Source organism: Pristis pectinata, chromosome 20, assembly GCF_009764475.1.
Source record: "Pristis pectinata isolate sPriPec2 chromosome 20, sPriPec2.1.pri, whole genome shotgun sequence".
In the NCBI taxonomy this organism is placed as follows: Eukaryota; Metazoa; Chordata; class Chondrichthyes; order Rhinopristiformes; family Pristidae; genus Pristis; species Pristis pectinata.
The window spans coordinates 11,685,674-11,712,710 of record NC_067424.1 but is presented as its reverse complement, the minus strand read 5'-3'; the positions used below and the strand labels follow the sequence as shown (position 1 = coordinate 11,712,710).

Sequence of the window (27,037 nt, the reverse complement as noted above, 5' to 3'; positions counted from 1 at the left end):
GTCTAACCTTAATTCAATAATAAAAGAACGATTTGACTCCTATGCTGAATATGTCAGATACTTGGGAAAATCTTGATCCGAATCACTTAACTAAAGGCAGACTGAAGAGTGAATTAATTGCTCATAACGTACCTTTACCACGAAGGGAGCAGAAGAAAGAGGTTTACGTTCAGCTCTATTTAAAACACATTACTTCTAAGAATAAATCAGAATTAAGGGCGGATTTTTCCAGCGACGAGGAGGATTCTTCAGAAGTTAAAAGCACCGTGAGTTTAGGGAAATTGGTGTGTCTGTATGTTTCCGTATTTGAGTGTGACGATAGTTGTCAGTATTTAAGTATTCAGTTGGGTTACGGGATTGATTTTTTTTCTAGATTGGAGTTGTATTTCCTATCGGTTGTGTATAGTTTCTTGAACCAGAGATATATATTGTTTGTGTATTGGTTCCGGTGTATTTTCTGTCCTTTGTACAGTTCAACAACGGCATAATCTGTTCATTTCTATTCAGCCACCCCGGTTTTCAAATTCTACGCACAACCTAAATTCATAAATGCTAACGTCAAAGTCAGGCTTTTATAATATGAGAGAACACATGTTGGGAAACAGTGCATTTTATTTGAAAGCGTTAATCGAGTAATAAATTATGTCCTGAACTGACAAAGCTTCATTGACACTAAAGCTACAAAATGGCCGTTACTACGCGGAGCAGATTCGAGAGAGGGGGATTTTTTTTTTTGCTTGCTGGTATGATTACACCGGCAATTTCCCGCAAATAATCGTATCATTATTCGTTTTGCTTTCTGTACGTACGTAACGCTGATGACGAATCTTGAGGCTTTTTTTTGCTGGCGGGTTAATCTCATTTGGTCAGATTTGTGTATTTTGAGGTTAATAAAAATGGAAAATGCTCGAAACGCTCAGCAGGCCAGGCAGCACCTGTGGAAAAGAGGATCAGAATTAACGTTATCTCAGTTTCTCTTTCCACAGATGCTGCCTGATTTGCGGAGTGATCCAGCATTTTCTGTTTTTGTATATTTCCAAGATCTGCAGGTTTTTAAATGCACATTTTCATTTGTATTGATAATTAATCGCCCCCCCCCCCCATTGTTGTTGTAAATCCATATTTGAAATGTGGCCGTATTCTGACTTTTGTTTTCCATTTGTCATGCTTAACAATGATCTGATTAACAAGTAGTTACTGAAGCTCAACGTGGCCTCCCTATTCCCAATAATCAACTTTTAATTGAAAAGTAAAAAACAAAACTAAAAATGGAAAATGCTGGATCTGTGGAGAGAGAAATAGAATTCATGTTTTGGGTCAATGATCTGACCATAAAATTTTAATGCTAATCGTGCTGCCCCAGATACCTAGGTTTTTTCTTGGGCTAGCTAATTTTTCCACAAGAAGCATGTTTACAAACGGTAACCCCAAGGCCATGTGTTATAGAGTCATAAAGTTGCACAGCACAGAAATGGGTTTGTCGGCTCAACTCACCCCATGTTGGTTGTGATGCTTATCTATGGAACTAGCTGCCAAAGGAAGCTGTAGAGGATAAGATTATTAGTCACATGTACATCAAAACACAGTGGAAATACATCTTTTACGTAGTATTTTGGCGGCAGCCCGCAAGTGTCGTCACGCTTCTGGTGCCAATATAGTATGCTCACAACTTCCTAACCCGTATACCTTTGGAATGTGGGAGGAAACCGGAGCACCCGGAGGAAACCCTCTCAGGCATGGGGAGAACATACAAACTCCTTACAGACAGTAGACGGAATTGAACCCGGGCCACTGGTGCTGGACAATTACAATGTTTAAAAGACATTTTAGACAGGTATATGGATAGAAAAGGTTTGGAGGAATATGGGCCAGACAGGCAAATGGGTCTAGCTTGGCTAGACATCTTGGTTGGCATAGAGGAGTTAAACTGAAGGGCCTTTTTCCACGCTGTATAACTCTGACTCTCTATGACATCCCTCAACTTCCCACATTCCAGTGAGAATAATCTCTCCCTATGAGTAAAGCCACCCATTCCAAGCAACCTCTCGGTGAATCTCCTATGCACTCCCTCCAATGCAGCCACATCCTTCCTGTAGCACGGCAGCCAGAACTGCACACAAGTACAGCCCAGCCAATGTTTTGCATAGCTGCAATGTGACATCCCAACGCCTGCAATGTTCTTCCCCTTAATCACTGATCATGCTGCTTAAAATCAACTTTCATATGGTTTCTCGCTTCTCATTTGCTACTTGATTTATCCAAATTTTGTGGGTCTGGATTGGAGGAGGTGGTGATGTTGGAAATGGATGCTTTCGTATTGATGCGTTATTAGTGGATAAGTAAATGAGAACAGCAAAAAACATTCAGCATTTTCAATTTGAATTATATCAAATTTATTATTTAGATTTAAGTGAAATGTGAGTTCTAGATGTGATCTTTTAAGGTTTCAAGATCTCTATGTAAGATAGCTACATGGTGTAAAATTTGGATATTCTCACTAAGATCACACTGGTAGCTTGGTATCAAGTGGCAATGGAACAAGCATATTCTCTGTCTGCCCCCTTGGTCAAAAGTAGCATTGCATGAAATCAAAATACCTTCTTTCTCTCACCACATCACCCCCACCCTCCCTCCCATTTAAAAGCTGCCCTTAAAAATGCAGTGTGTTAGATTTTAGTCGGATTTCTTGAAAAATCTAATCGAGATGGATGAGGAGTAAGTTAACATTCAGGAGTTTGAGTGGTAACTTCTATGGCACAAGATTCATTTAAAATGACTTCAGCTAGTGCTATTAATTTCACTTCCTCAACATTGATTTCAGGCCTTGCACTAAAGCTGAAGCACACTATTTGCACTGTTATCCAGTTTGACAGTTCTGAGTTTTAAACTTGATCATCTCCAAGTGGCTTGGTTCCACTTTTGCAATCTAGCCCCTCTGGTTTCCCTTCATCTTTTGTCACTTTCACCATTATCAAAATGTTAAATTACATCTGTTGCCCACTTCCTTTTAAACATTACAGCTGCTCAAAATCTGCAAATCTTATCCTGATTGACCATGTCTAGATGCTAATTCAAATGGGTGAGGAATTTTTTTCAACAAAGCAATGAGCATGTGAAATACACATTCAGAGTATTCTAGGCATGAACTTTATAAAGAAATAATCGCGCACAGTAGCGTAGCGGTTAGCGCGACGCTATTACAGTGCCAGCAATCGGGGTTCGATTCCCATCGCTGTCTGTAAGGAGTTTGTACATTCTTCCATGTCTGCGTGGGTTTCCTCCGGGTGCTCCAGTTTCCTCCCACATTGCAAAGACGTACGGGTAGGTTAATTGGGTTTAAAATGGGCGGCGCGGACTCGTTGGGCCAGAAGAGCCTGTTACTACGCTGTAAATAAAATTTTAAAATTTAAGTTTAAATAATCCAGTACTGAAATGGAATTCTGTCTGTCTGGCTGGATGAATTGCGCTAGGCTGAATGGCCTGGTTTATTTGTATTTGTTTCAAGGGCTACGTACAGATGGATGAGTTTAATGTAATATTTTAATCCATCTTTGGTACATGTATAACAGATTAGTTTATGTTCAAACTTAAAATGGGTAATTTCTTAATTTTTTTCTCTATCTTTCTATCTTTTTATTTCTATCTCATTTTTGTTTTTCACAATTTGGCTTCTCTCTTGTAACACCTGCTGGAAATAATTAAGGCTAGGGGTGTTGACTAATTTGGCATAGGTTGGGAATTCAGTCTGCTCCCTGTAGTCTGTGAAGTTGTGCTACAGGTCGCAATTGCCATCTGTACTTTAATCTAATGCACAGATCACCATTTGCAAAGAGTCCATGAAAATGTTGATTATTTTTGGCCTTTGGTGTTTTTAATTGGGTTAGGAATGTAGATTAATGATAGAACAAAGTTTTTCTAGTCCTATGTTCCAGGAAGATCTTGGGTTCGAACATTAGCCTGTAGTGAATTGATTGTATCGCAACCATGGACCATTCCTAACTTACTAAATGGCGATTGTTGATGGACATGCAAATATGTAGTTTATAGAAATGTAACAATTTGATTGTCAACAATCAAATATGGTTCACTAATTTTTCAGCAATTCCTGCCAAATTCCCAAATGAATACTGGTCACTTGAGAAACCCAGTGCCAGTAAAACAGTATTTTGCCATAGAATAAATAGACGGAGGAGGAACAACAGGAACTTCCATTGATAGAAATAGTATGGTTTGGTTGGGTGATGTAGCTGAATATTCATAATGGCAACATTCTTGAGTATTTGCATAATTATGATTCTAGTAGATATGGAAACATAGAAAACCTACAGCACATACAAGCCCTTCGGCCCACAAAGTTGTGCCAAACGTGTCCCTGCCTTTGAAATTACTAGGCTTACCCATAGCCCTCTATTTTTCTAAGCTCCATGTACCTATCCAAAAGTCTCTTAAAAGACCCTATCGTATCTGCCTCCACCACCGTTGCCGGCAGCCCATTCCATGCACTCACCACTCTGAGTTTTAAAAAAATTTATCCCTGACATTTACTACAGTTCTTTGTGTTATTTGATCTTTTGAGTCCACCATGAGGACAAAAGGAGCCTCAATTTAACATGTCATTCTGAAACAGGAAGTTGTAGTTTGTTTCATGATAGGTTAATCTTTCTATCTTTTAATTTTGTGAAAGATACAACCAAATTATTTGATTTGGACTGTGAAATGTTTCTATTTCTTTTTGTGTAGTTTTATGATGGGAGGAAATAGCAGAATGCCTAGCTATTCTCAATGTATTAACTCAGAAACAAGTGCTTTTTTTTCTGATTGTAGTCACCCTGTGAGTAGTATGTGTTTTTTGTTCCTCCTGACCTCTTCTATTCTGTCCTCATCTTTGCTTGCTTTCCTTTTTCATCCTGCCCAACTCTGCACAGCTCTTTCCAGTTTGTCATTGTTTACTCCTAGTTTGGGATAAGACCATAGCAAACATCACAGCTGCTCTTAAGAGTTAGGCCTATGAGCAAGGTTTAGGATTCTGGGTATCCATTGAGATCTTGATCTATAGTCTTGGGATATGAAACTAGACTAAATATTCCAACTCACAATTTTTTTTGTTGTGTCTTTAAGACAGAGTATGTCTTTTTGAGAAAGAATATAATCTCCCGTTGAACATTGGTATCAGCATCAAGCTCTTTGGTGCTAAGTATCACATGATTAGGCATATTATGATCATTGCAAAACTGTCTCAATTACAGCAAATTTTGTCTTTGTTTGAGCTCATCTACTTAACAGCAGTTGATGTAAGTCTGAATCCAAACCCATTTCACTTTGCAATACAGCAGAAGAAACAAACTTCCAGCATTTATTTTGGGCTTGATTCTAACATTCTGTAACATGCCTTGCCATTATTTTCACTTTGAATTAAATGAAGTAGGCATTGCAATTTTTTTAATGCAGTGCTTAACTTTTACATTGTTTCAAAATTCAACTTCATGTGCAGTTGAGTGTATGGGGAAAGAAACTGGACAGGACTCTGCTTTATATTTCCCTAACCATGGAATGGGACAAAATATAAATTTCCTTGATTTATCTTCACTCCACGGATGCCTGAAATACTTCCACAACTGTGTTGGGCCAGATGCTACTAGTACACCATTGGTACCCACTGAGACCAAATGTTGAGCCCCTTGCATATGTCAATAACACCTATTTCATGAGTTACTGCAGTTTTTTTTTGTGACTGAACAGAATATTTCATCTGTTCCATTCATTTGATACTGATAAAATAACAACGCAGCAGCATGATGTGTTCAAAATGAGAATATGTTGTAATGGATGATATATTTATTCTTTTGGCATGTAGAGACCTTGCCCATTAACAATAAATAGTCATGGTTACCAAGAATAAGTGGCAACAGGGGAGCATTGCAAAGTGGCAAAAGGGCGTATACTATTAGTAGAAGCTGTGAAAACGAAAATAAACTTGCAAGTAATATAAAAGCAGAACATAATTACTTTTAGAAAAGGGTGGTGGAAGCAACATGAACCCTTTATTAAGTAACAGTATGACATGCTTGCCTTCATTGGTTGGGGCATATAGTATAGTAGTTGGGAAGTTGTATTTTAGTTGTATAAAACTTTTTGTTAGGCCAGATTTGGAATATTCTGTGCAGTACTGGTTGCCACACTACAGGAAGGATGTGGAGGTTTTGGAAAGGGTACAGAAGAGGTTCACCGGGACGTTGAGTGGATTAGAGAGTATTTAGTCATAAGGAGAGGTTGGACAAACTTGAATTTTTTTCTCTGGAGCATCAGAGACTGAGGAGTGACCTGATAGAAGTGTACAAAATTCTGAGAGACATTTGATAGGGTAAATTGTTTTTCTCAAGTGGAGATGTCAAATACTAGAGGGTACAGGTTTAAGGTGGGGGGGGGGGGTGGGGGAGGGACTTTAAAGGAGATTTACAAGGTAAGTTTTATTTTTAAGCAGAGTGGCAAGTGCCTGGAATGTGCTGCCAAGGGAGGTGGTACAAGCAGATATGAGAGCAATGATTAAGAGGCATTTAGACAGACACATCACCAGGCAGGGAATAGAGGGATATGGACCATGTGCAGATGGCATCATTGTGGACGCAGATACAGAAGGCCGAAGGGCCTGTTCCTGTGCTGTACTGGTCTGTATTAACAGTGATGCTGTGCTTTTTTTAAAAAAATAGCAAAATGAAGGATGTTGAATGATTACTCTGCAACAGGGAAGCAGCATCTTGGGGAGACTATTATTGAACCAATGCCTACAAGCAAACTTAACATTTACATATTGAATAATATGACACTAATGAGTAGCAAGCACCCAGTGCCAGATGGTCTTGGTTCCCTTGGTGGCAAGAGCATTGTACATGTCCTAAGTTCCCTTAATTTAATGGTTCCTTCAGATAGGATAATGCACACCTTCCCTATTTAAAGGTAAGAGAGGAACACTGGGGAATCACAGACTAGTTAAACTAACAGGGAAGTTGCTAGGGTCTATAATTAAGCATACAGTGAAATTTTTTAGTTGATCAGAGAAAACCTGCAGTGATTGTAAAAAGGTCATGTCTAAGAAACAATTGTTTGGCTTTTTCTTTGAAGCCAGCACGGTAGTGTAGTGGTTAGCATAACACTTTACAGTGCCAGCCACCTGGGTTCAATTCCGGCCACTGTCTGTAAGGAGCTTGTACGTTCTCCCCGTGTCTTTGTGGGTTTCCTCTGGGTACTCAGATTTCCTCCCACATTCCAAAGACGTACAGGTTAGGAAGTTGTGGGCATGCTACGTTGGCACCGGAAGCATGGCAACACTTGCGGGCTGCCGCCAGAACACTCTACACAAAAGATGCATTTCACTGTGTTTTTTGATGTACATGTGACTAATAAAGATATCTTAGATGATAGAAGTGCAGAACGGGAATGTCTGAATGTTGTTGATTATGTAATATTTAATGCATTTGGTAAAGGCCTCTTGAAGAAACAGTTAACGGAAGTTCAATGTGGAATTGAGCACATGTTAGTGATCTGGTCAGGAAACTGGCAAAGAAGGAACAGGTGATGCCAGTAATGGATAATGAGCAAGTGCTCAAACTGGCATTATGTCCTGCAAGAATTTCTTTTGGGACCTCAACTCATCATATTTATAAATGATTTTGGATTACAATGTCACATTTTCAAGTTAGTGGTACCTCACCAGAATTTAAATAGAAGTATATTTTACAGAGATATTAATAGATTTGACAAATGAATTTTGGTGTGTAAGATGATTCACTTTGGACCAAAAAAAAATGCATTATCTAGATGTTAATGCTGAGAGCAATGGAAGCCCAAAGAATCTGAAGATGCATGTACTTCATGAGCAGAAACTGATAGCAATAAATGAGGACTTAAAAATATTGTAATGCTAGCCATTATCTCAAGGGCTGAAAGTACCAAAGGTTAAAAATGTGTTGCAGCTACACGAAGCTTTGGTTAGACTACAGCTGGAAAATTGAATAGTTCTAGGCACCACACCTTAAGGATTTTTCAGCCTTGGAGGAAGGCTCTAGGGGCTAAATGGCAAACTCCTTTACGTTACGCTCAATAGAAGTTTCCATCCACATTTGTTTGAGAGACTACTTGAGGCAGCAGCCCAAAAAGATAGTTTTTATTTCTCATGAATCTTCCAGGTGGAGGTAGGTGGCAGGGTACTTTTTTCTGGTTCTGCAGCAACAGTTGGTTAGCACTTCAGTTCTTTTCACCCACTGCCTCTTTTCCCAGGCCTTATCAGATAGCCATTGACACTGAAGCTGTTAGCCTTAAATGGGCATCTTTAATATGATGCACTAAATCTTGAGACTAGATTTAAGGCTGCAGGTCACAGATATGTAAATAAGATGCATGCTTCAAGTTGATCACCTTTTTCAGCCCTAAAATTGCACCTAATCTGATTTCCACTTATTAATTTTATTTTTCTCCCTGAATCTGTTCCTTGCATCAGAATGGTCTCGTGAAAACACAATTTTTTAAAAAATATTTTAAAGTTGAGTAGAATTCAGTGTTGACATTTTGACTTGTGGCTTTTGTTCTTTAGTAACTCCTACATTTTTGCTCTCTGTGCCAACAATTGGATGGTGATTAACTGAAGTTCCATTTCCACTTAAGCCAATGTCAATTTTACCTATCAGAACCATGGGGTGCAAAGTTATTTTAGTAACCAACTCTTAATTGGTAATTATACATAAGTGTTTAGTTACAATTTGGTACCATCAAATCTGCTGGTTTTGCAGAACATAGCAATGTTTTATGTGTGGACAAAAATAGAGTATGTGTGGACAAAAATAGAGTATGTGTGTGAGTTTTGGGAGGCAGTCCCTCAGGATGAAGGTTGATGTATTTCTGTTCCAATGTTGTGAGTTCTGAAGTGACTAATGAGGAAAATGTGGGAACTGCAGACACTTCCACAGGTGGGGCAGACAACTAGGTGGTTTGTAAGGCCAGTTCCCTCCTTGCACCACTTATGACGGGGCTTCTGTATATTTCTGTGTGTTCTCAATTCCATCCCAAATGCTTTTCTCCATTTTAGCAGTCATGGGCCAGGAAATGGTGGGAATGTTGAATTTCTTCAAGGAAGCCTTGAGTACATGCTTGAATGTTTTCCGTTGTCCATCTGGTAATCTCTTTCAATGAGAGATCTTGGAATAGTGTCTGATTAAATATTGGTGTAATACAGCTTTCATTTCTCATTATTTCCTAGTAGGGGCTTATTTACCAATTTTATAACATTTGTCAAAAATTGCATTTTGATATTTTGAATGCATTTTGTGTTTTCCTCCACGTCTTCCTTATACTGCTCGTGGGTTATTTTGTCAGTAAGGAATGCAATACGTTCTGAAGTATTCTCATCAGCTGTCTGGGAAATTTTCAGTCTTTTAGCCACTGATTTTAACACTGCAAAATTCTTGCCTCCTTGAGGGTCTTTTTTTTCATTGTCCATTTTGTAGATTTTGTTAAATAGAATGTAATCCTGTATAATTCAGCTACATGACATTTTTAATATTTGATGCAATTTACTGAAAGATAAACACAGCCTCAAGCAGCAATTAACAATGGAAAATAAAGCTTTTTTGACATACTATACAGTTATTGAATGTATTTTATGAAATTTTCTTGAATAGATTATATATATTTCAAACCTTTTGGTGTGAATTTTAACAATTTTGGGCTGATTCTGCCTACAAATTGGACAAGTAAATGCAATGATATGTATTTTTGTATAATTTGTTTGCATTAGTGGTCATTATCACTAAAGTGATTGTGCTACTGATTTGCATAACTAAAACTTCTTTATATGCAAGATTGCTCTCATCTCAAATCAACTTTCATGTTGGAAAGAAGTTTTTGTTCTGGGTGATTTTTAAAGGCTTTAAAAATATCACCCTTTGCAAGTAATATGAAACTTTCTATTGGTCTTCTTTCTTTCCCTTTTAACTCAGGAGCCACCTAAACTGACAGAGACTGCAGATAATTATACAAATATGAATGTCACACAGCTGAGCGACGAAGAGTTGAAAGAACAGCTTGTGAAGCGTGGAGTTACACCTGGTCCAATTGTGGGTAAGTATAAAATTGGAAGTTTAGCCTCTCAACACCCACATCTCCCCCACCCCCGTACACGTGCACAGTTCAGTCATGGTATAGTAAAGCTATGATGATATAGCAAGCTCAGGATTTTGGTGTTGCTAGACGGGCAGATTTTCCAGACTATTGACTATTGCTCCTATTAATACTCAGGCACACCTATAATTTACTTTAGGTGTTGGACAGCAACATAATAAATTTTCCACTGAACTAGACAAGTTTAAAGGAATAGTGTGGTATGGGGCCCTGGTAATTTGAAGGGAGCACAGGAACAGGGCCCAGTGAGTTTAAAGGGAGCATGAAAAAATAAGCCATATGCAAAAGCATCAAAGTTTCCAATAAACTAGACTGCAGATTATTGGAATTTTATTGTACTTCTCCCTTCTTGCCTGCACACCACGCACATTCACAACAATCTATGTTCTTTAAATTCTTGTTTATCCGTTCTAGTTTTGTTACTTTACTATTGTCGATAATTCCTTTAGCTGTGTACATCCTGGGCTACAGCATTTCCCCCCACCACCACCTGGACCAGCCTCTTCTCTTCACTTCTCATTCAGAACTCCTGCCTAAAACCTGCTTGATTAAGTATTAGTGACTTGTTCCAAAATCTCTTTTGAATTTGTGTCAAGTTTTTTGCTTGATTACATCTTTGTGGCTCACCTCCTAGAATGTTTTACTTTATTGGAAATGCTATGTAAATACAAATTGTTATTGCTCTCTTTCTGAACAGATATTTCAAAATTCAGTAGAACTAAAATTTAATGATAGAGGTTTATATCTTTTGAACTCGTGTATTACTGGCAGTGGCAGAGTCAGATGAAGATCACTTTTGTGTCATGCAGTTGAACTTGATTATGTATGTCTATTTATGTTAATTTTTTTCTGCACTGCTTTGGTCTTTAATTAACTTCCTATTTTTCCCACATTGACCATTGAAATTTCACCTAAAAAGGTGTCCAAAACCACCTAAAGTTTGTCACTTTCTTTGAATTTGCACTAAACTGCTACCATTCTTCCAGATACAAGATCACAAGACAAGGGAGCAGAAGTAGGCCATTCGGCCCATCAAGTCCACTCCATGAGCTAAATGAAAACTATTCCTATCTAGCCCCAATTTCCGGCCTTATCCCCATATCCCTTGGTACCTTGACTAATTAGATACCTATCGATCTCCTCCTTAAGTGCCCCCAATGATTGGACCTCCACAGCTGTAGGTGGCAAAGAATTCCATAATTTCACGACCCTCTGGCTAAAGAAATTTTTCCTCATCTCTGTTTTAAACTGGTACCCTCTAATTCTAAGATTGAGCCCTCTAGTCCTGGACTCACCCACCAGGAGAAACAGCTTAACCACATCTACTCTGTCCAGTCCTTTCAACATTCTAAATATTTCTTTGTGGTCCCTCTCATTTTTCTGTACTCCAATGAGTACAGTCCAAGAGCCAACAAATGCTCACCATAAGTAAGCCCTTTCATTCTGGGAATCATCCTTGTAAATCTTTTCTGAACCCTCTCCAACATAAGTACATCCTTCCTAAGATAAGGATACTTAAGCAACTTTTTTCTTAAACAGTCATTCCTCACTGTTTATTTGTGATCTGTCTTTTCTAACTCCATGTAGCCACTACTAGGATGGTTTATGAGAAGAAGCTCCTGAAGTCGATGGGACAGGGTCCAGCTGTGCCCCCACCCAAGCAAAATGGAACTGGCGATGTTGACCAATACTCAGACAGTGAAGAGGAAGAAGGTAAAATCATCTTTACTTTCAATGAGCGCAAAGTACTGGAAATAAGTAGTTTCTGCATTTCCTGTTTGCTTTACTTAACAGGTCTTGAAGCATCTCTGGAGGGATGTATGGTTGGCTTTTTGTAAAAAAAAAATTTTGATTAAATGTCCTTAAATTGAAATTTTAAATGTTTCTCTCTTTCCATGGATGCTTCCATTCTGCTGGCTTGCTATGTATTTCTGCCACTTTCTATTTGTATTTCATTTTTGATCTCCTGTATGGGCTCATGGTTGGAACACAGATTAAAAAATGTAGAAAAGCTGGCAATGCACAACAGATCAGGCAGCATCTAAAATGGAAAGATTGGTAAACTTTTTTCTAATTTTACCCTCCCTTCAGTATCGCTGTTAAGTGGAGCAGAAGTCTGTGGAAATGAGCTAAAGCCTTTTCTCTTGCCTCGTATTCAATATTTTTAAAGAAGTCTTACCTGCTTTTGTATTTCCTATCGTGGCAAGCTATACTCTAAGTCCTGCTGAAGCTGAGTATCAGTTTTCAAGTAATTCAGTTAAATTGCAGTGTGGAGGTCTGTAAATTAATAATTCTTTCATCATGAAGTTGTTCCTTGGAGTTACAATTGTTATGTTACTTTTAATATTTTTTTAAAGTAATATATATTCTACATTTTTAAAAAAAGACAGCTAGTAATTCGTTGCTACTATGCTGAATGAGTTCTGTTTTCTTGGAGGCTAAGCTGCAAGCAATATTTTGCTATGTAGCACTCCCTCTATAATGCCTTGATGTGTCAACTTAGATTCTCAAATGTGGCTTGAACCCACAACATTTAGGCCTGGACAAAAGCCCTCCCAATAAGCCAGCACTGACAATAAATGCTTCAGATTTACTGTATAATGTGGATTGAATAAGGTGATTTAAATCCAGAGTATTCTGCATAAACAGACTACACTGATGTAAAGCTGCTATAATGATTGTATATGGACTTGTGGAACTGTAGTACTGCTACCTTTCCAAGAACGTTTAGGAATGCTGGAATTGCTGGAAAAATTCACATTCCATAAAATGAATAGTTTTTGTTTCAAACAGCATTCTTTGTTGGTTCTCTTCTGTAGGAATTGAAGAAGCACATTTGTGAAAGGCTAGAGTACCCAGTTTAAATTACAAAGTGATACTATTACTACATCTCTGGATTGCAGTGTCATGCAAGTAAATATAGTGCAGTGCGGGTCAACTCCAGTAATTTGAAAAAAAAATTGCTGACATAAGTCACTGACGACAAACTTGAACTCCAGTTTCTATAACAGGCTTGAATTTGTAGCACATATGATAACCTCACACTAAACTCTTTTTATGTATTTAAATTTTGAGATTAGAGGTAGCCTCTGCACATTTTGGAATTTATTGTTTTGCCTCCATTTTTTAAAATAAAAAGTCAATAAATCAGTGACATATCCAAGAGGCATCTCCAAGAGGTGTATCCATCTTCCATAGATTTTATGGTAATTTAGTAGAAAATATTTAATTCTTCTCATTAAACTTTTTTTTCCTTACTGTCTCTACATTGTTAAACAACTTGCTGACATCCAGTACTAGAGGAACAAAAATTTACTCTAGCTTAAGGTCTGGATCTACTAAAGCTACCGTCATTTCCTAGCCAGTGACTTGGACCCTTTCCCTAGCAACTATTTGAACTGAATTGCACTTTGCATTACTTTGTCATATTAAATCTAAGTATGAGCTAAGGATCATAAATTCATGCCATTGCTAATCTAGCTGTGTAACATTTCCTAATTGTCCCTGTCACTACTTAATTGCTTTCAAAACTAGTATACAGTCATTTACCTCTAGACTTGACTATTCCAATGCCGCCCTGGTATAAACATGAGGCAATTCGAAACTGCTCCTTATACCCCAGCTTGTGTTAAATCTCATTGGGTTGAGCAGCATCTATAATGGAGAAAGGAGTTGTCAACGTTTCAGGTTGAAACCCTGTCTCCAGATTGTTTGTTGCTCCAGATTCCAGCATCTGCAGTATCTTTCTTGTGTTAAATCTGATTCACCCAACTCATTTGTTAAACAATGTTGGCTGCTAGTTGCACAAAACTTCAATTTTAAAATCCTCATTCTTGTTTTCTGATACCTCCATGACTTCACCCCTCCCTACCTCTTAAGATCTCCTCCAGCTTTGCAGCACCTTTAAGATATCTGTAGTTGTCCAATAATGGACTCTTGATTGTTCCTGAATTTAATTACTCCACTATTATGAGCTCTGCTTTCAGTTGCCAAGAGTTAACTTTTGGCATTCTTTTCTGGAACACTTTTTTTTTCCCCACAATTTTCACAATTCTCCTTAAAATCTATGTCTCTGACTAAGCTGCTGCCACTTGTCATAGTATTTCCTTTTGTCTCTTAGAGTTAAATCTTGATTGATAAATCATCCCAAGGCATTTTATGGGAGCATTATGTTTAAGGTGCTATATAAATACAATTTATGGATATTAATGATATGAAGAAGTGCTTTATTTGGAAATGTATATTATAATTGGTGTAATGAACAAAATGATGTTTTTATGTGGATTAACCTGCCTATATCAAAGTCCATAGAGTAAAATTCAGGTTTACCTTATTTGTATTCCAACCTAGAGGAAACAAAAAATCATCCTTTTTTTGAGTTTGTATTGTATTTCCATTTTATCAAATCCTGTCACCCAAATATTCATTATGGACTCTCGCGTAGTAGGATAAAGTTCGTGCAGAGTAACATTAGTGTAAAGTACAATTGAACTTGTATCACTTAGAAAGAACAGAAGATAAATCTGCAGTACCAGATAATCTCTGTGCAGCCTAAAGTTTTAGAACTGCCAGTGCCTATTAATTTATTAAAAGCATTCATCAGTTGCTGCCAGATATAATTAAGAACAAAAGCATGGTGTTATCCTTGGGTAAACTAATGTAAAGTATGCAGAATTTAAAATAAAAACACAAGTGGATTTTTAAGCTTTTGCAGTTCTTGTCATTTCAAATTCTACTCTTGTTTAGGATTTTCCTTGTATTAACTGTTTAAAATGGCAAATAATATGCTTTTGTATACTGTTTTTGCATGGAGATTACGCATGTTAATTTAGCATATTGATGTACTATATGTTGTATCAATGAGTTTTAATTCCGAAATATTCAGATTTTTGATAACTTATTAAATGAATCAAATATTCATACCTACCAGAACTACTGATAGCAATTCAAAAATATTTATTGTCAAGTCTGAGTGCTAAAAGGTTTCATTCTTAAATAAAATAGCAAGTTGGTATAGTTAATACTGGGAAAAATTATGTCAAAATACAAAATATAGTATAAATATAGAAATGATGTGCACTTAGCAAATTTGAATTAAGCGTGAGAAGCTGTATTTTGGCAAGAAGAATAAGGACGCCCCATGCAACTTTGGAATTGAGAGTCTAAATGAAGCAAAGGAATCTGGATTAAAAGTATAACAATAAAATTAGGACAGAAGGTTATTAAGACAATAGAAAAAAACATGAATTTGATTGCTAAAAGGACAATTGAAAAGCAGAGAAGTTATGAAAAATATTGCTGCAATTCAGCCTTGCAGTACCTTCAAATAAATTTGAATATTTTACAAAACTGTAATTTTCTATTGCAGATTTTCTTCCTGAGGGCTCCACACACAGCAAAATTGGTAAGTTGTACCTAGATATTATGTTGGGGCAGGCCAAACGTATTTTATTGCCTGAATATTATCAACTTAAACCCAGCTATTCTGCTGATTTCAATAGGTTACTCCCTAATTTAACAACAAATGTGGCAATTACCAAACTCAATTGAGTGGGATCCCAGGAAAATACCCTGTACAGTATACTTCAAGTTTCAACACCCACATCCCCAAAGGAAAATTGGGCGGCCTGGAAAGGGGGAGGAGGGGGCATGAATAAAAATGCACTATTCTGGTGCCTGTATGTTGAACTACAGCTCTTTGATTTGAGGCTATGTACAGACCATAAAGAAAGAATAGGGTATGGAGAGCCCCAGTACAGCAAATAATTGATGTTTATTACTGTTTGGTGTAGAAAACTACAGATGGGACAAACCTTTTGTCCAGGTGTTGAAATTAAGAGAATAATTTCTTTGGCTCCTTTCCCTGAGGAACGGTGCAAATTTAAACCCTAATTTTGATCAATACCAGTAATTTTTATCTACTATTTTGTTTACCTAGATATTATAATATTCAAAAAAATAATATTGCAATCAGAGTAACTTTGGCACTGCTTCAAGTAATTTAGGTAATCTACTATCAAGTTGCACTTAATATCCAATACCTCCTAATTGCTGCCAACGTATGTGGCTGGTTCACATCATCCTCTCAGTCAACTTGACCATAATGTATGGCTAAGAATATTAGCATGTAAATATTCCATTCTTCTGAAATCTACTTTTCATTATTTGAAGTCATTTAACCTTTTTAAAATGTAAGATAACTTCTCTGGTTACCTAAAAGAGGACACTTTTTTTTCACTTCATGTCCTGAAGTATTATTCTTAGATCCTTAATTTCAAAATGCAGCTTTTTTCCTTAACTTCTGTTATGATTTCAGAGACAATATATTGGGAGTGATTTCATAGGTATGGCATGAGCTACTGATTCTTTAAAAAAAAGTAGGATTGAAATTCAGAATGGTGCAGCTGATGGCAATATCAATAAATTCCCAGTTATGTTCTGCTTTTATTTAGATTTTAAGTAGATCTAAAGCATAAATTCTTATCAATGGACCTCTTTTTAGATTCTTCGTATCAAAGACACAGTACATCAAAAGTCACTGTTGCAGATGCAAGTAGTACAAGCAAATCAAGAAAAATTCAGGTAATTATGTGCATAGTTCACTAATATAACGTGATCAGCTTATCAATGGATCCTTTCTACTCAGTATAGTTTCTGTAAGTTTCTAAAACTGACCATTTGTATGAAGAAAGTATGTAAATGGAAGCAGGGAAAGGAAGTATTTTTGTTAGTAAACCCCTGAAATGTGTATGTATTCTTTTTCCACCATGTTGCAAATACACCTTGGCTTTGATTATCTTGCATATATTATTTTAAATGTTCCATACATTTTCACAAGCTTTCAGTTTTGAACAATAATCATGTTTTGATTCAAATCATATGAAGTGAAGGGGCAAATTTCAGAATGGATAGCAAGTTGTTTACAAAGCAAAAATGGGTAAGAGTTAAAAGTTACTCAGCCGAACCATGGTTGAGGAGTCATGTTTGACAAAAATTTGTGCTGGAATCACTCCTGTTCATAATTTACTTCAATTATTTGGATTGAGAAATTGGAATCACCTTAAGAAGCAAGCAGCAAGTTAATACTGAGAAAGATTATGTAAGAATAAAAAATATAGTAATAAATACAGAAATGATGTGCACTTGGCAAATAAAATTTGAAATAAACATAAGAAGCTGTATTTTGGTAAGAAGATTGAGGCCCCATACAGCTTTGGAAATGAGAGTCTAAATGGAGCTATGTTATTTGGATTACAAGTACATCCATAAAATTAGCATGCAAGGTTATTAAGACAATGGAAAAATAAAACATGAATTGATTGCACAATTGAAAAGTAGAGAAGTTATGAAAAAACATTGCTGTGGTTGAACCTCGCAGTACCTTCGAACATTCTAATTTCTGTATCTTGTATAGGATATAAAGACAGGAGTAGGAGAAGGTGTATTAAAGGTTTACTTGGAAGATGCCAGAGCTGAATTGGTTAACTAGCCTGGGCTTTATCTCGAGGAAAAGAGAGATTTGAAAGCAACACAGGATCCGAGGTGAACTTGGTGATTGTGGTAGGCAGGGATCCAGACTAGAGATTATTAATATATGGTAGTCACTAATCAGTTCAACTAAGTTTCTTAACTTGAATTTAGAGTTTTTAATGAAGCAAAACATTGAAGGGATTTATATGAGCATTATCAGATATTTGGCCGCAAAATAATCTTAGGATGGATAACTAAAAGCTTTGACAAATAAGATGGGTAAGTGTTGTAGCTATGGTTAGGCATGATGGGATACATGACCCAATTTTGGCTGTGGTGGCTCAGAAGCTAGCAATAATAGATTCTTCATTGCTCTATAGAGGATGGAGACAAGGGGAACTGAAGGCTATACAGGACAGTTGAGTCACCATGGAAACTAATCCAAGGCTGGCATTAAGATAACAGGAGAACACCTGCTGGTCCTGCATAATTCAGTTGGCATTAGCAACTATAGTGAAATATCTTAATGAAAGGAAAAAAATAAGAACTATTAATATGTGCTGCAAACTCTCACCTTGAGAGATCCCTCGGGGTGGCTGAGATCATCTACCTTGCATGTACTTGAATACATTCTTTGTTTGCTTGAACTTGTTAGTGGACTTTGTGTCAGAATGAGGACAATTTTAAATCTGGAATGGTTGGCCAGAATTGCAAGAATGTGTATACCTCCCAAGGACTGTAGGTTGGAGATAAAAGAAAAGGTCAGGGGCAAGGCTAGAGAAGGCTCTTAAAACAATAAAAGACATCAAATTTCACGACATATGTCAGTGATAATAAACCTGATTCTGAACAAGATGAAAATTTTATAATCCAGATATTTTTCCTGCAGCCACTAAGTCAGCATCGATATTACAGGTGATTCTCTGGCACATTTATTTCTCAAGGGCAATTTGAGCAATAAGTTTTCGCCTTGATGATGACTGGTATCAAGGAAAATAAGAATGAGACTGAAAAATGCTATTATTAGCCATGTCAAACACCATAAGCAAGTTGAAAGAAAAACTAAGGTGGTCAGCATTTTGGTGTTAATTGGGTTAAATGAATGAGAGGTTGTGAAGTTGACAAGGTGAACTCGGTGGCCATGTGGGTGGTCAAGGAGTAGATAGAATGTAGTTGAAATAGTGAAGGTGCATTTCAGGGGAAATCAAATGAGCATCCAAAGAAAAGATGTGCTGATTAGATGCAGAGGGTTGGCCAATGGAATTTGCATAGTTATGTGGTGAATATCATATTGTCCATATCCTTCAAAATGTGCGCTAATCTACCTTAGTAACCTTTAACTTTGTGTTACCTTTAGATGTATCTCATCGGTATTAAATGCATAAATAGATATTTGGTGAGGTTATTCCATAGTATTTTTAGTCACTATAAAGGGCAAAACTTATTGCCCTTGAAAAATAATGTCTAGGAACAAAAATGAATATGAAATAAACATTTTCAACCAAAACCTAAGAGCTATATCTTTACACTGTATATTCAGACCTATTAACTGAAAGAATTTCCTCTAGGGCTAAGAGGTTGAAGCAAAAGAAATGCAAAAAAAAAACCACAACAAATTTTCATTGTAGAACATCCAAGAAGGTCGTTAATTGGTCCAAACTTAATTTTCAAGGAGCTGGCAGAAAACATGGGTTTTCTGGGGGTTTTTTTGGCTCAACTGTGTTCTGTCCTGGTCACCTCGTTATAGGAAGGATGTGGAAGCTTTAGAGAGGATGCAGAGGAGATTTACCAGGATGTTGCCTGGATTGGAGAGCATGTCTTCTGAGGATAGGTTGAGTGAGATAGGGCTTTTCTCTTTGGAGAGGAGGAGGATGAGAGGTGACTTGATAGAGGTATACAAGATAAGAGGCATAGATCAAGTGGGCAATCAGACTTTTTCCCAGGGTGACAATGGCTAACACGAGGGGGCATAATTTTAAGGTGATTGGAGGAAGGTATAAGGGGGATGTCAGGGGTGTTTTTTATTTACACAGAGTGGTGGGTGTGTGGAACGCACTGCCTGCAGAGGTTGTGGGGGAGATACATTGGGGACATTTAAGAAACTTTTAGATAGACACATGAATGATAGAGAAGTGGGGAGCTATGTGGGAGGGAAGGGTTAGATAGGTCTTGGAGCAGGATAAAATGTCGGCATAACATTGTAGGCCAAAGGGCCTGTCCTGTGCTGTAGTGTTCTATGTTCAACTGCCTCAGCATCTGTTGAGCAAAAGTTCTTTGTGAAAGGGCACCTTTTTTCCCTTTTTCTGTCTTTCCATCCTCTTCCCAGGTATTAGATCTGATATAATGCTGTATGTATTTGCTTAAAAATAAAAGTATTGGCTATTTAATATAAATTGAGCTCTCAGTACTGAGATGATGAAAGAAATTAGATACCAACTTCTGCTTTTACCCAGATATTCATGGTATCATTTATCCATCAGTCTGAAAATGAGAACTAACGGGGGGGGGGGGGGGGGGAATTCATCACATGGTGCACCTAATCAGTTGAAGTAAACAAGACTACCATATATGTTAAAAAGAATCATAATTTTTTAAATTTTAATTGTATGAAAATTTAGGGTCAAAAGAGCAGCTCCTGTGATATCACAGTGTGGTTTAGTACTTCTGAAGTGTTATAATATTTTTGCATTCCATTAAAATTTATCTCTAGCCAGTATGGTAACTTAGTTTGCATATAGCTAGTACACATGTGGTATTGTCACTTGATAGTTTTGAATAATGTAATGAGTGGATCTGCATGCAAAATATTGGTTTAGTACTCTGGAAATGACTGCTAGACACTAGTACATGTTATGGCCCTTGTGTTGGCAAGCAAAGGAAGTTCTTGGCTATATTCAGTATCCACAGGACAAGTAACTGGCGGTTTATAAATAGTTCATTCCCCATCAATCCACACCACAGTGAATGTTAAGCTCTTCCCACATTCTCTTTGCATTATTCATCTTTACATAAATTTGAAAGAATTCTTTCAATGTGCTCTCTTTAAAATTAACAGCATATTTAGTGTTCATTTAACTACCAATCTTTAAATGACTACATTTGAGATAAGGGTGGCTATTTATACCAGTTAATAGAAGTATTGTGTGTTGCATTTTCTCTTTTGCAATAGTTTTCATTTCAAATTATTTAAGTGATACTGTCCAAATATTTGGGTTAAAATCCAAGCTGAAGTAATGCAATGCTGTAAAGTAAGCACCCATATTGGTTTCCTCCCACGTTCCAAAAACCTGCAGGTTAGGAAGTTGTGGGCATGCTATTGTTGGCACCGGAAGCGTGGCGACACTTGCGGGCTGCACCCAGAACACACTACGCAAAAAGATGCATTTCACTATGTGTTTTGATGTACATGTGACTAATAAAGATCTTATTTCTTCTGTCATCTTGAGTTTACTCCAGTCCTTTTTTTCTCTAATTTCTCCATTAATTCTCCTGTGCTTATATACTACTCCTATATTTACTGACCTGTGTTGCACTTTGGTTCCTCAGTAGTCAAATTTTTGCCTTGTGTTTAAGTATCTTGCTTTCCCTAAACTTGATTAGCTAGACTGTTCTTCTTTCAAGTCTTTCTTGTAAAGCAACTGTATGACCAGCCCGATCCTTGTGTTGCATCTGTTTTCTTTATGGATTCTGTGCTAGGTTGTTTTTTTTTTGTGTGAAACACACTTTGATAAGTGGAGCTCATGACCAAACACCTTCACTGATCCTTGTTCATTGTTGCTCAGAAACACTCAGGAAAATGAGCAAGAATTGAATTGGGGAGATTGCTTATGTGCTTTGTAGTTGATATGCCTCCTAAATTTCTAATCTCATGTTTTCTTAGATCAGGAGAATAGAGACTTAATAATGAGAAATGTTAAAGTCCCTTGAACTATTCCCATGTTAGAGTGAGCACTTCCAATTTCCCCCATTAATTTCAAAGAACAATTGCAGAATTCCAATAAAGGTTCAGCTAAAGAAGTCTAGAAAATAAATTTTCTAAACTGTTCACCCTTTCCAATGAGGGATTCCAGAAATGACTTTTTAAAGATTGTTACTCCTATTACTAGTAATTATTACTCCTGATCTAGATAAATGTGCAGGCACAGATCTATTTAGCACACAGATAAATGTGTATTAATTACAAAATTTGTTAAAAGTTACCAAATGTAAATGCACTCCTTTTTGTGATTTTTATTTTTGAACCATATGATCAGAGGACACAAATACAAGCCAACTGATTACAGCTGGAATGCTAGTTAGCTTCTGTCTTCAGGTTAATTAAGGGCTCAAAACCGTTAGTTTCAGTCCCAAATACTAGTTGTCATTCAGTATCCATAAATGTCAGCTTGGTGTATAAAGCTGTTGTTATGTTCCCCTGATAGAATAGATTGTACATACCAGCTACCCAGTTGATCCTGAAGAATGGGCATAGAATTGTCTATCAGTGCTTTTGTGGCTCTACACTAGGCTACACCTTCATGATAGAAAAAGAAACTTGGCTAGAGAAGTGTGCAGCAGGATAAACTCACTTTGTTCTGTAATTTTACATATGTATCTGGTCAAGTTGGGGCATCTGGAATGTTTTCTCTTTCTATGTAGAATTGTTTTCTTTTGTCCCATTCATGATGCAGTCAATGTGTTTTAATTTTATTGATAAATTTTGAGTGAGTTTAATTGAATCATTTGTGGGTTTTTAATAAAACTTTCTGCAGTGCTGACTTTTTTAAAAAAAAGTTGTCCTCCTTTTGGAGGAGAAAGTTTTATAAATAGAATTCTTGCTTGCATTTATTGGTGTAAAGTGGTATTTCTGGTTTGCAAACATCAGAATAGAACTTGCAGTATATAGAAGATTATATTTTTGCAGTTTCAGCCCAGGCTGTTTTATCCAAGTGCTGCTAGTGAAATACAAGTATTAAATCAATACTTAAATCATTTTATTTTTTAATTTCAGGCAAAGGAAACAGGGGATGTGTTGACTCAGATGTTTCAGGATGAAATGAGCACTCCAGCAGGAATCAGGTAAGAGACGTCAGCCTAATTATCCCAATACCTATTAACTTGTGAAGTGATGGATATTGGGAAGAGGATTGGGCAGGGGTGGTGAGTGAGTGGAATGCTGGAAAGAATGCCTGTAATGAAGCTAGCTATTCTTTTGTTTCTGTGCACAGTGCAACACGGCGCCGACCAATTAAAGGAGCAGCAGGTCGACCAATTCAGTATAATTTTGATGATTTGATGACACGGGCTACAGTGAGAAGTACCTATAAGGAGAAAAGCAACTTCTCGGGTGCAAGGGAGAACAAGCCAGTGCAACGCCTTGTGCCAATGTGGCTACGGATCCTCTTGTTCATTGTTGTTGTGTTAATCCTCTTTCTGGTCTATCAAGCAATGGAAAGTAATCAGGAGAATCCTTTTGCATCTTTCCTGGAGCAAGCTAGCAACCAAGTGTCGCAGGATCATCGGGATGCTCAATCCACACCAAACCATGATGCATGAAGATTGTGGAGTAGATCTATGTGGAAAAGGCAGCAGTCTCTGAATTAGGTGATTTAAAGTAGTTAAGCCCTTTTGAGCTTCCCTACTTTAAAAAAAACAAAATGAGGGCTTTACCACATTAACCAGATATGCCAGTACATTTGTACAAAAAGCCTCAAATATTGGTCCCCCTGTTCTCAGTCACCACCTCTGACCCATTTCCCCTTTATTAAACAATGATAAAACTGTTCAATTTGTAATGGGTGGAAAAGGACAATTTGTCTCGTTTGTTCAAACTGAATTTGAGAAAGAAGACAGATTGATTAATTAGGTATATGGGTTGTATAGTGTCTGCCTGGATCATCTAATTTACATGACACTACAGGTTATTAAAGTAACCAGGTAAAGGGTCAAGTTAGTGTCAGTAATCTCCTCTAAATAGATTAATTTCATTCTTTAACCATTTCATTGTTTAACAATTCCTCTGTCATTGTAACATCAAATCTACCATTTAATGTGCATCCACTCTTATAAATTCTTAACTTGGTGTCTTGGTCACTTTGTGTTTTTTTTGGGACAGGAAAATCTTGAAGCTAGAGTTTTTTAAACTTTTTGAATTTTGCATGTGTTTCATTGCTGGCATGACTCATAGGGGTAGCAATTCTATTTGTAGCTTAATGTCAGTACTGGCTTGTTATGTGCTTTTAAAGCAAGCTGATTTACTTTTTATGTAGGGGGTTAAATTATCAAAACTTCATGCTCTTTCAAAGGTTTTTTGTTAAATTTATGCATGTAAATCTCTTAACCGGGATATTAAAGCTAGGTTTGTTTAGAAAGACCTTGACAGTCAGTACAATTTATAAATAAACATCAAAACTATTGCAAATTTTAATTTTCTTAACTTCTTCATAACTGTTAAATTTATTGCATGGTTTAATTGAAAATTCCTTGCAGTCAAGTGTATATATTTTATTTACATACCTTTCATTTATCAACCATTTATCATAGTAAAAGCAGTTTATCCACTTGTAGCACTTCTTAAAAATCCTGCTCAGAATGTGCTTTTATTTTAAAGGTTTTCCACCTCTCTTGTCTGTTATTAATTGTGTTTCTACCTCCTTGAGCTGTAGATCTCTCTCTTCCCTTGCCTACCCCATACGCTATCAGTCCAGTTAAGCATTTTCAAGCAGTGGTCAATTCCTTTTGGACTAATAATAATAACAACAAACTACTTGTATGCTTGTAGCACAGGGATTACTTAATGTTGAGATAAGTGAGTGAAAATAAGAAATAGGAGATGTGACTACAGTAGCTTTATTAACTTGAGCACTGTACCAGATCATTGAGAAAAGAATTATTGCCCAAGCTTTATTTATGCCCCTTTCCAAAGAAGACTATGTAGTGGTAGGTGCTTGGGTATCTGAATCATGGAAATTCACAGCACAATGCAAGACCATTCTGCCAATTGTGCCATGTCTCACCATCCAGTTTCCATTAAACTTTCAGTTAACGTGCCCAAGACATTGGCAAAAATAAGGAGCATTCACCACCTCGATCCTTTACTGGTTTTAGGAACTCCATTTGTTTTAAGGAGTAGAATTGGTATACATAGTCATGTTGCCTTGCAAATAGACAAGTTCCATGTTATGGACATATTTGTAGCACTTTGCTTTCAGTTGAAATTTGAAGCTTTATCAAAAGTGCAGAGTAGATCTCACAAGTTAGACAATCTTGTGGAGATGACAGTGTCCCAGTGTGATGCTCCACTTTTTTTTCCAGTAAGAGTTCCCCTCCTGTGAAATGATATTCCACAAAGCATAAGACCCTGTAACTCCCAAAGTTGAAACACATGAAGGGGATAAGGCGTTGGCCAGTGAAATGTCTTGAGCTTTCGCTCCCCAAATGGTTACACATTGCCAAGTACCATGAATGTTGGGGGCACTGTGTTTAAGGGGTAATTTTGTTTCGTGTTTCCAATTGTGGTATACACAAGCTCACATGCAGCATAGAGATGCAAGGTTTACCAAAGCTGATGGTCTCTCTCCAAAATATTCAAGTACTTTTTACCATTTATATGAATACTTTAATTTTCATGACCTCATGAATACAACATACTAGCTCTTTGCTGGTCAATAAAGTGAAAAATGTGAAATTAAGAACAAGACATTTTTATTTTTGAAGACTCTGTATTTGATGTTTGTAAGCTAAGATATAGAACTCATGGAACTTCCAGGTTTAATTTCTAAAATTCCTATTTTTATCCTTCCTAATAACTGTTTGCTATTATAGATGGACAGCCGTGTTTCACAAGTTAAGTTGATCATTTTCCAGCTTGAAAATAAGTTTAATATATTAGTAACTGCATGTCCATATCGTAGTAAGGCAGTAGAACTTGACATTTTGAATTTATTATTCCAAGTTCTATTTAAAAATTGATTTTAAAGTTAACTAAAGCCTGCCTCTAGATTTTTAGGAAATCGCTTTTTTTTAGATGGGCAATGTTAGAAGGTTTCTTTATTTTTCAAATAAATTCAAATTCCCCTGAAATTGAGACATGAGTATCACCAACAATGGTTACTCATTTCCCAAAGCATCGTTATTGATGCATGGTATAACTAATGCACAGTGAACTTTGGATATAGTTTTATATCCTAGGAATGTGACAACTTTTCTGTTAATCCTGAAATCACTATTCTTTACTTCTCATCCTTTTGTGATTTGTGTGTATTTGTACTCATTTTTTATGTATTGAATACTACTCAATTTTAATTGTAAAATTAACTGTGGCTTATTTAGATAGATTTTACCTGATCTAGAAAGAAAAAGTGCTAGTTGACTGCTGCAAACACTGTTCTTTGAAGATTTTTTTTAATTATCCAGATCAATTTCAATTTCTGATAAGCTGTCATAATATTTTACATGTTTTATTTGGGGAAATGAGAGAAATGTTAAGGATCCTCAACGATACTAAATCTCAGTAAGAATAAGCGTAGTCTATTTTCTGCTTGTATCCTTAAATGGTGATCTACAAAGTTCAAGCACATAGTCTTAAGACACTTCACATCCATGAGTTTTAATTCATTAAACCACTGGGGCAGAACCTATTACAATCTGTATACTGATGGTTCTCAAAACTGAGGCACAGACTTGCTGTGCTCTGCTTTTGTCTGCAATGCTATGGCATTACTGACCTGCAAAATCTCCAAATTTTTATGTATTGATTACTTAGAATTTTTTACTTCAAAAAAAAATTGCATGTGCATCCTGAAAAGGGCTATGTCTTGTTAGAGAACAAGAACCGACATTTTTTTCAATAATTTGCAGGTTTGGCAAGGGTATTAGTGGCATTCTGACATTTGAGCAGCAGAGATTTGGAAAATAGGGATTTAGATACTTAGCAATGGGTGGGGGGATTATTTGTTGTGATTTAACTCGCTACATAATGTGCCTTTTGGACACATTGAATTCATCATGTTGATACTTGCAGCATTCATCCATGTTTAAAATGTTACCAAGCACAAGTTTACTGTGTTCATTTTAGTTTCTACAATTGTTGCTGGTTTTGGAATAATTTTGAGTGGCTAGTGATCAGCTACCATGGATAATCTTGTGGGGAGCTCAGTTGCTGTATTTGTTATCAGGTTTGGGTCTGTTTTACTGAACACTTCAGCCCACAATTAGGATCTATAAAATAACAACTTGTTTCATCTGTTTGGCTAGCAGGTTACGTTTTAAAATTTTCTGCATTGTTTTCATATGGTGGTATTTCTTTCTAAAGTACTCTGTTTGGGAACTTTTTAAATGCTACACCAGCTCTGTCTTGAATGTGCCTTATTAAAGTTTCTTATCCAAATTTAAATAAAATTTTGTATATTTAAACTAC

The 27,037-nt window shown here is 36.7% G+C and overlaps 1 protein-coding gene across 1 annotated transcript; it reads left to right on the top strand.

Annotated features, from left to right (window-relative positions):
* LOC127580956 (lamina-associated polypeptide 2, isoforms beta/gamma-like) lies at window positions 1-27,037 on the top strand. Its single transcript, XM_052034959.1, has 7 exons — window positions 1-266; window positions 9,990-10,110; window positions 11,758-11,883; window positions 15,539-15,574; window positions 16,673-16,752; window positions 22,631-22,698; window positions 22,848-27,037. Exons 1-7 carry the CDS (start codon window positions 42-44, stop codon window positions 23,173-23,175), a joined length of 984 nt encoding a protein of 327 aa, XP_051890919.1. The 5' UTR covers window positions 1-41; the 3' UTR covers window positions 23,176-27,037.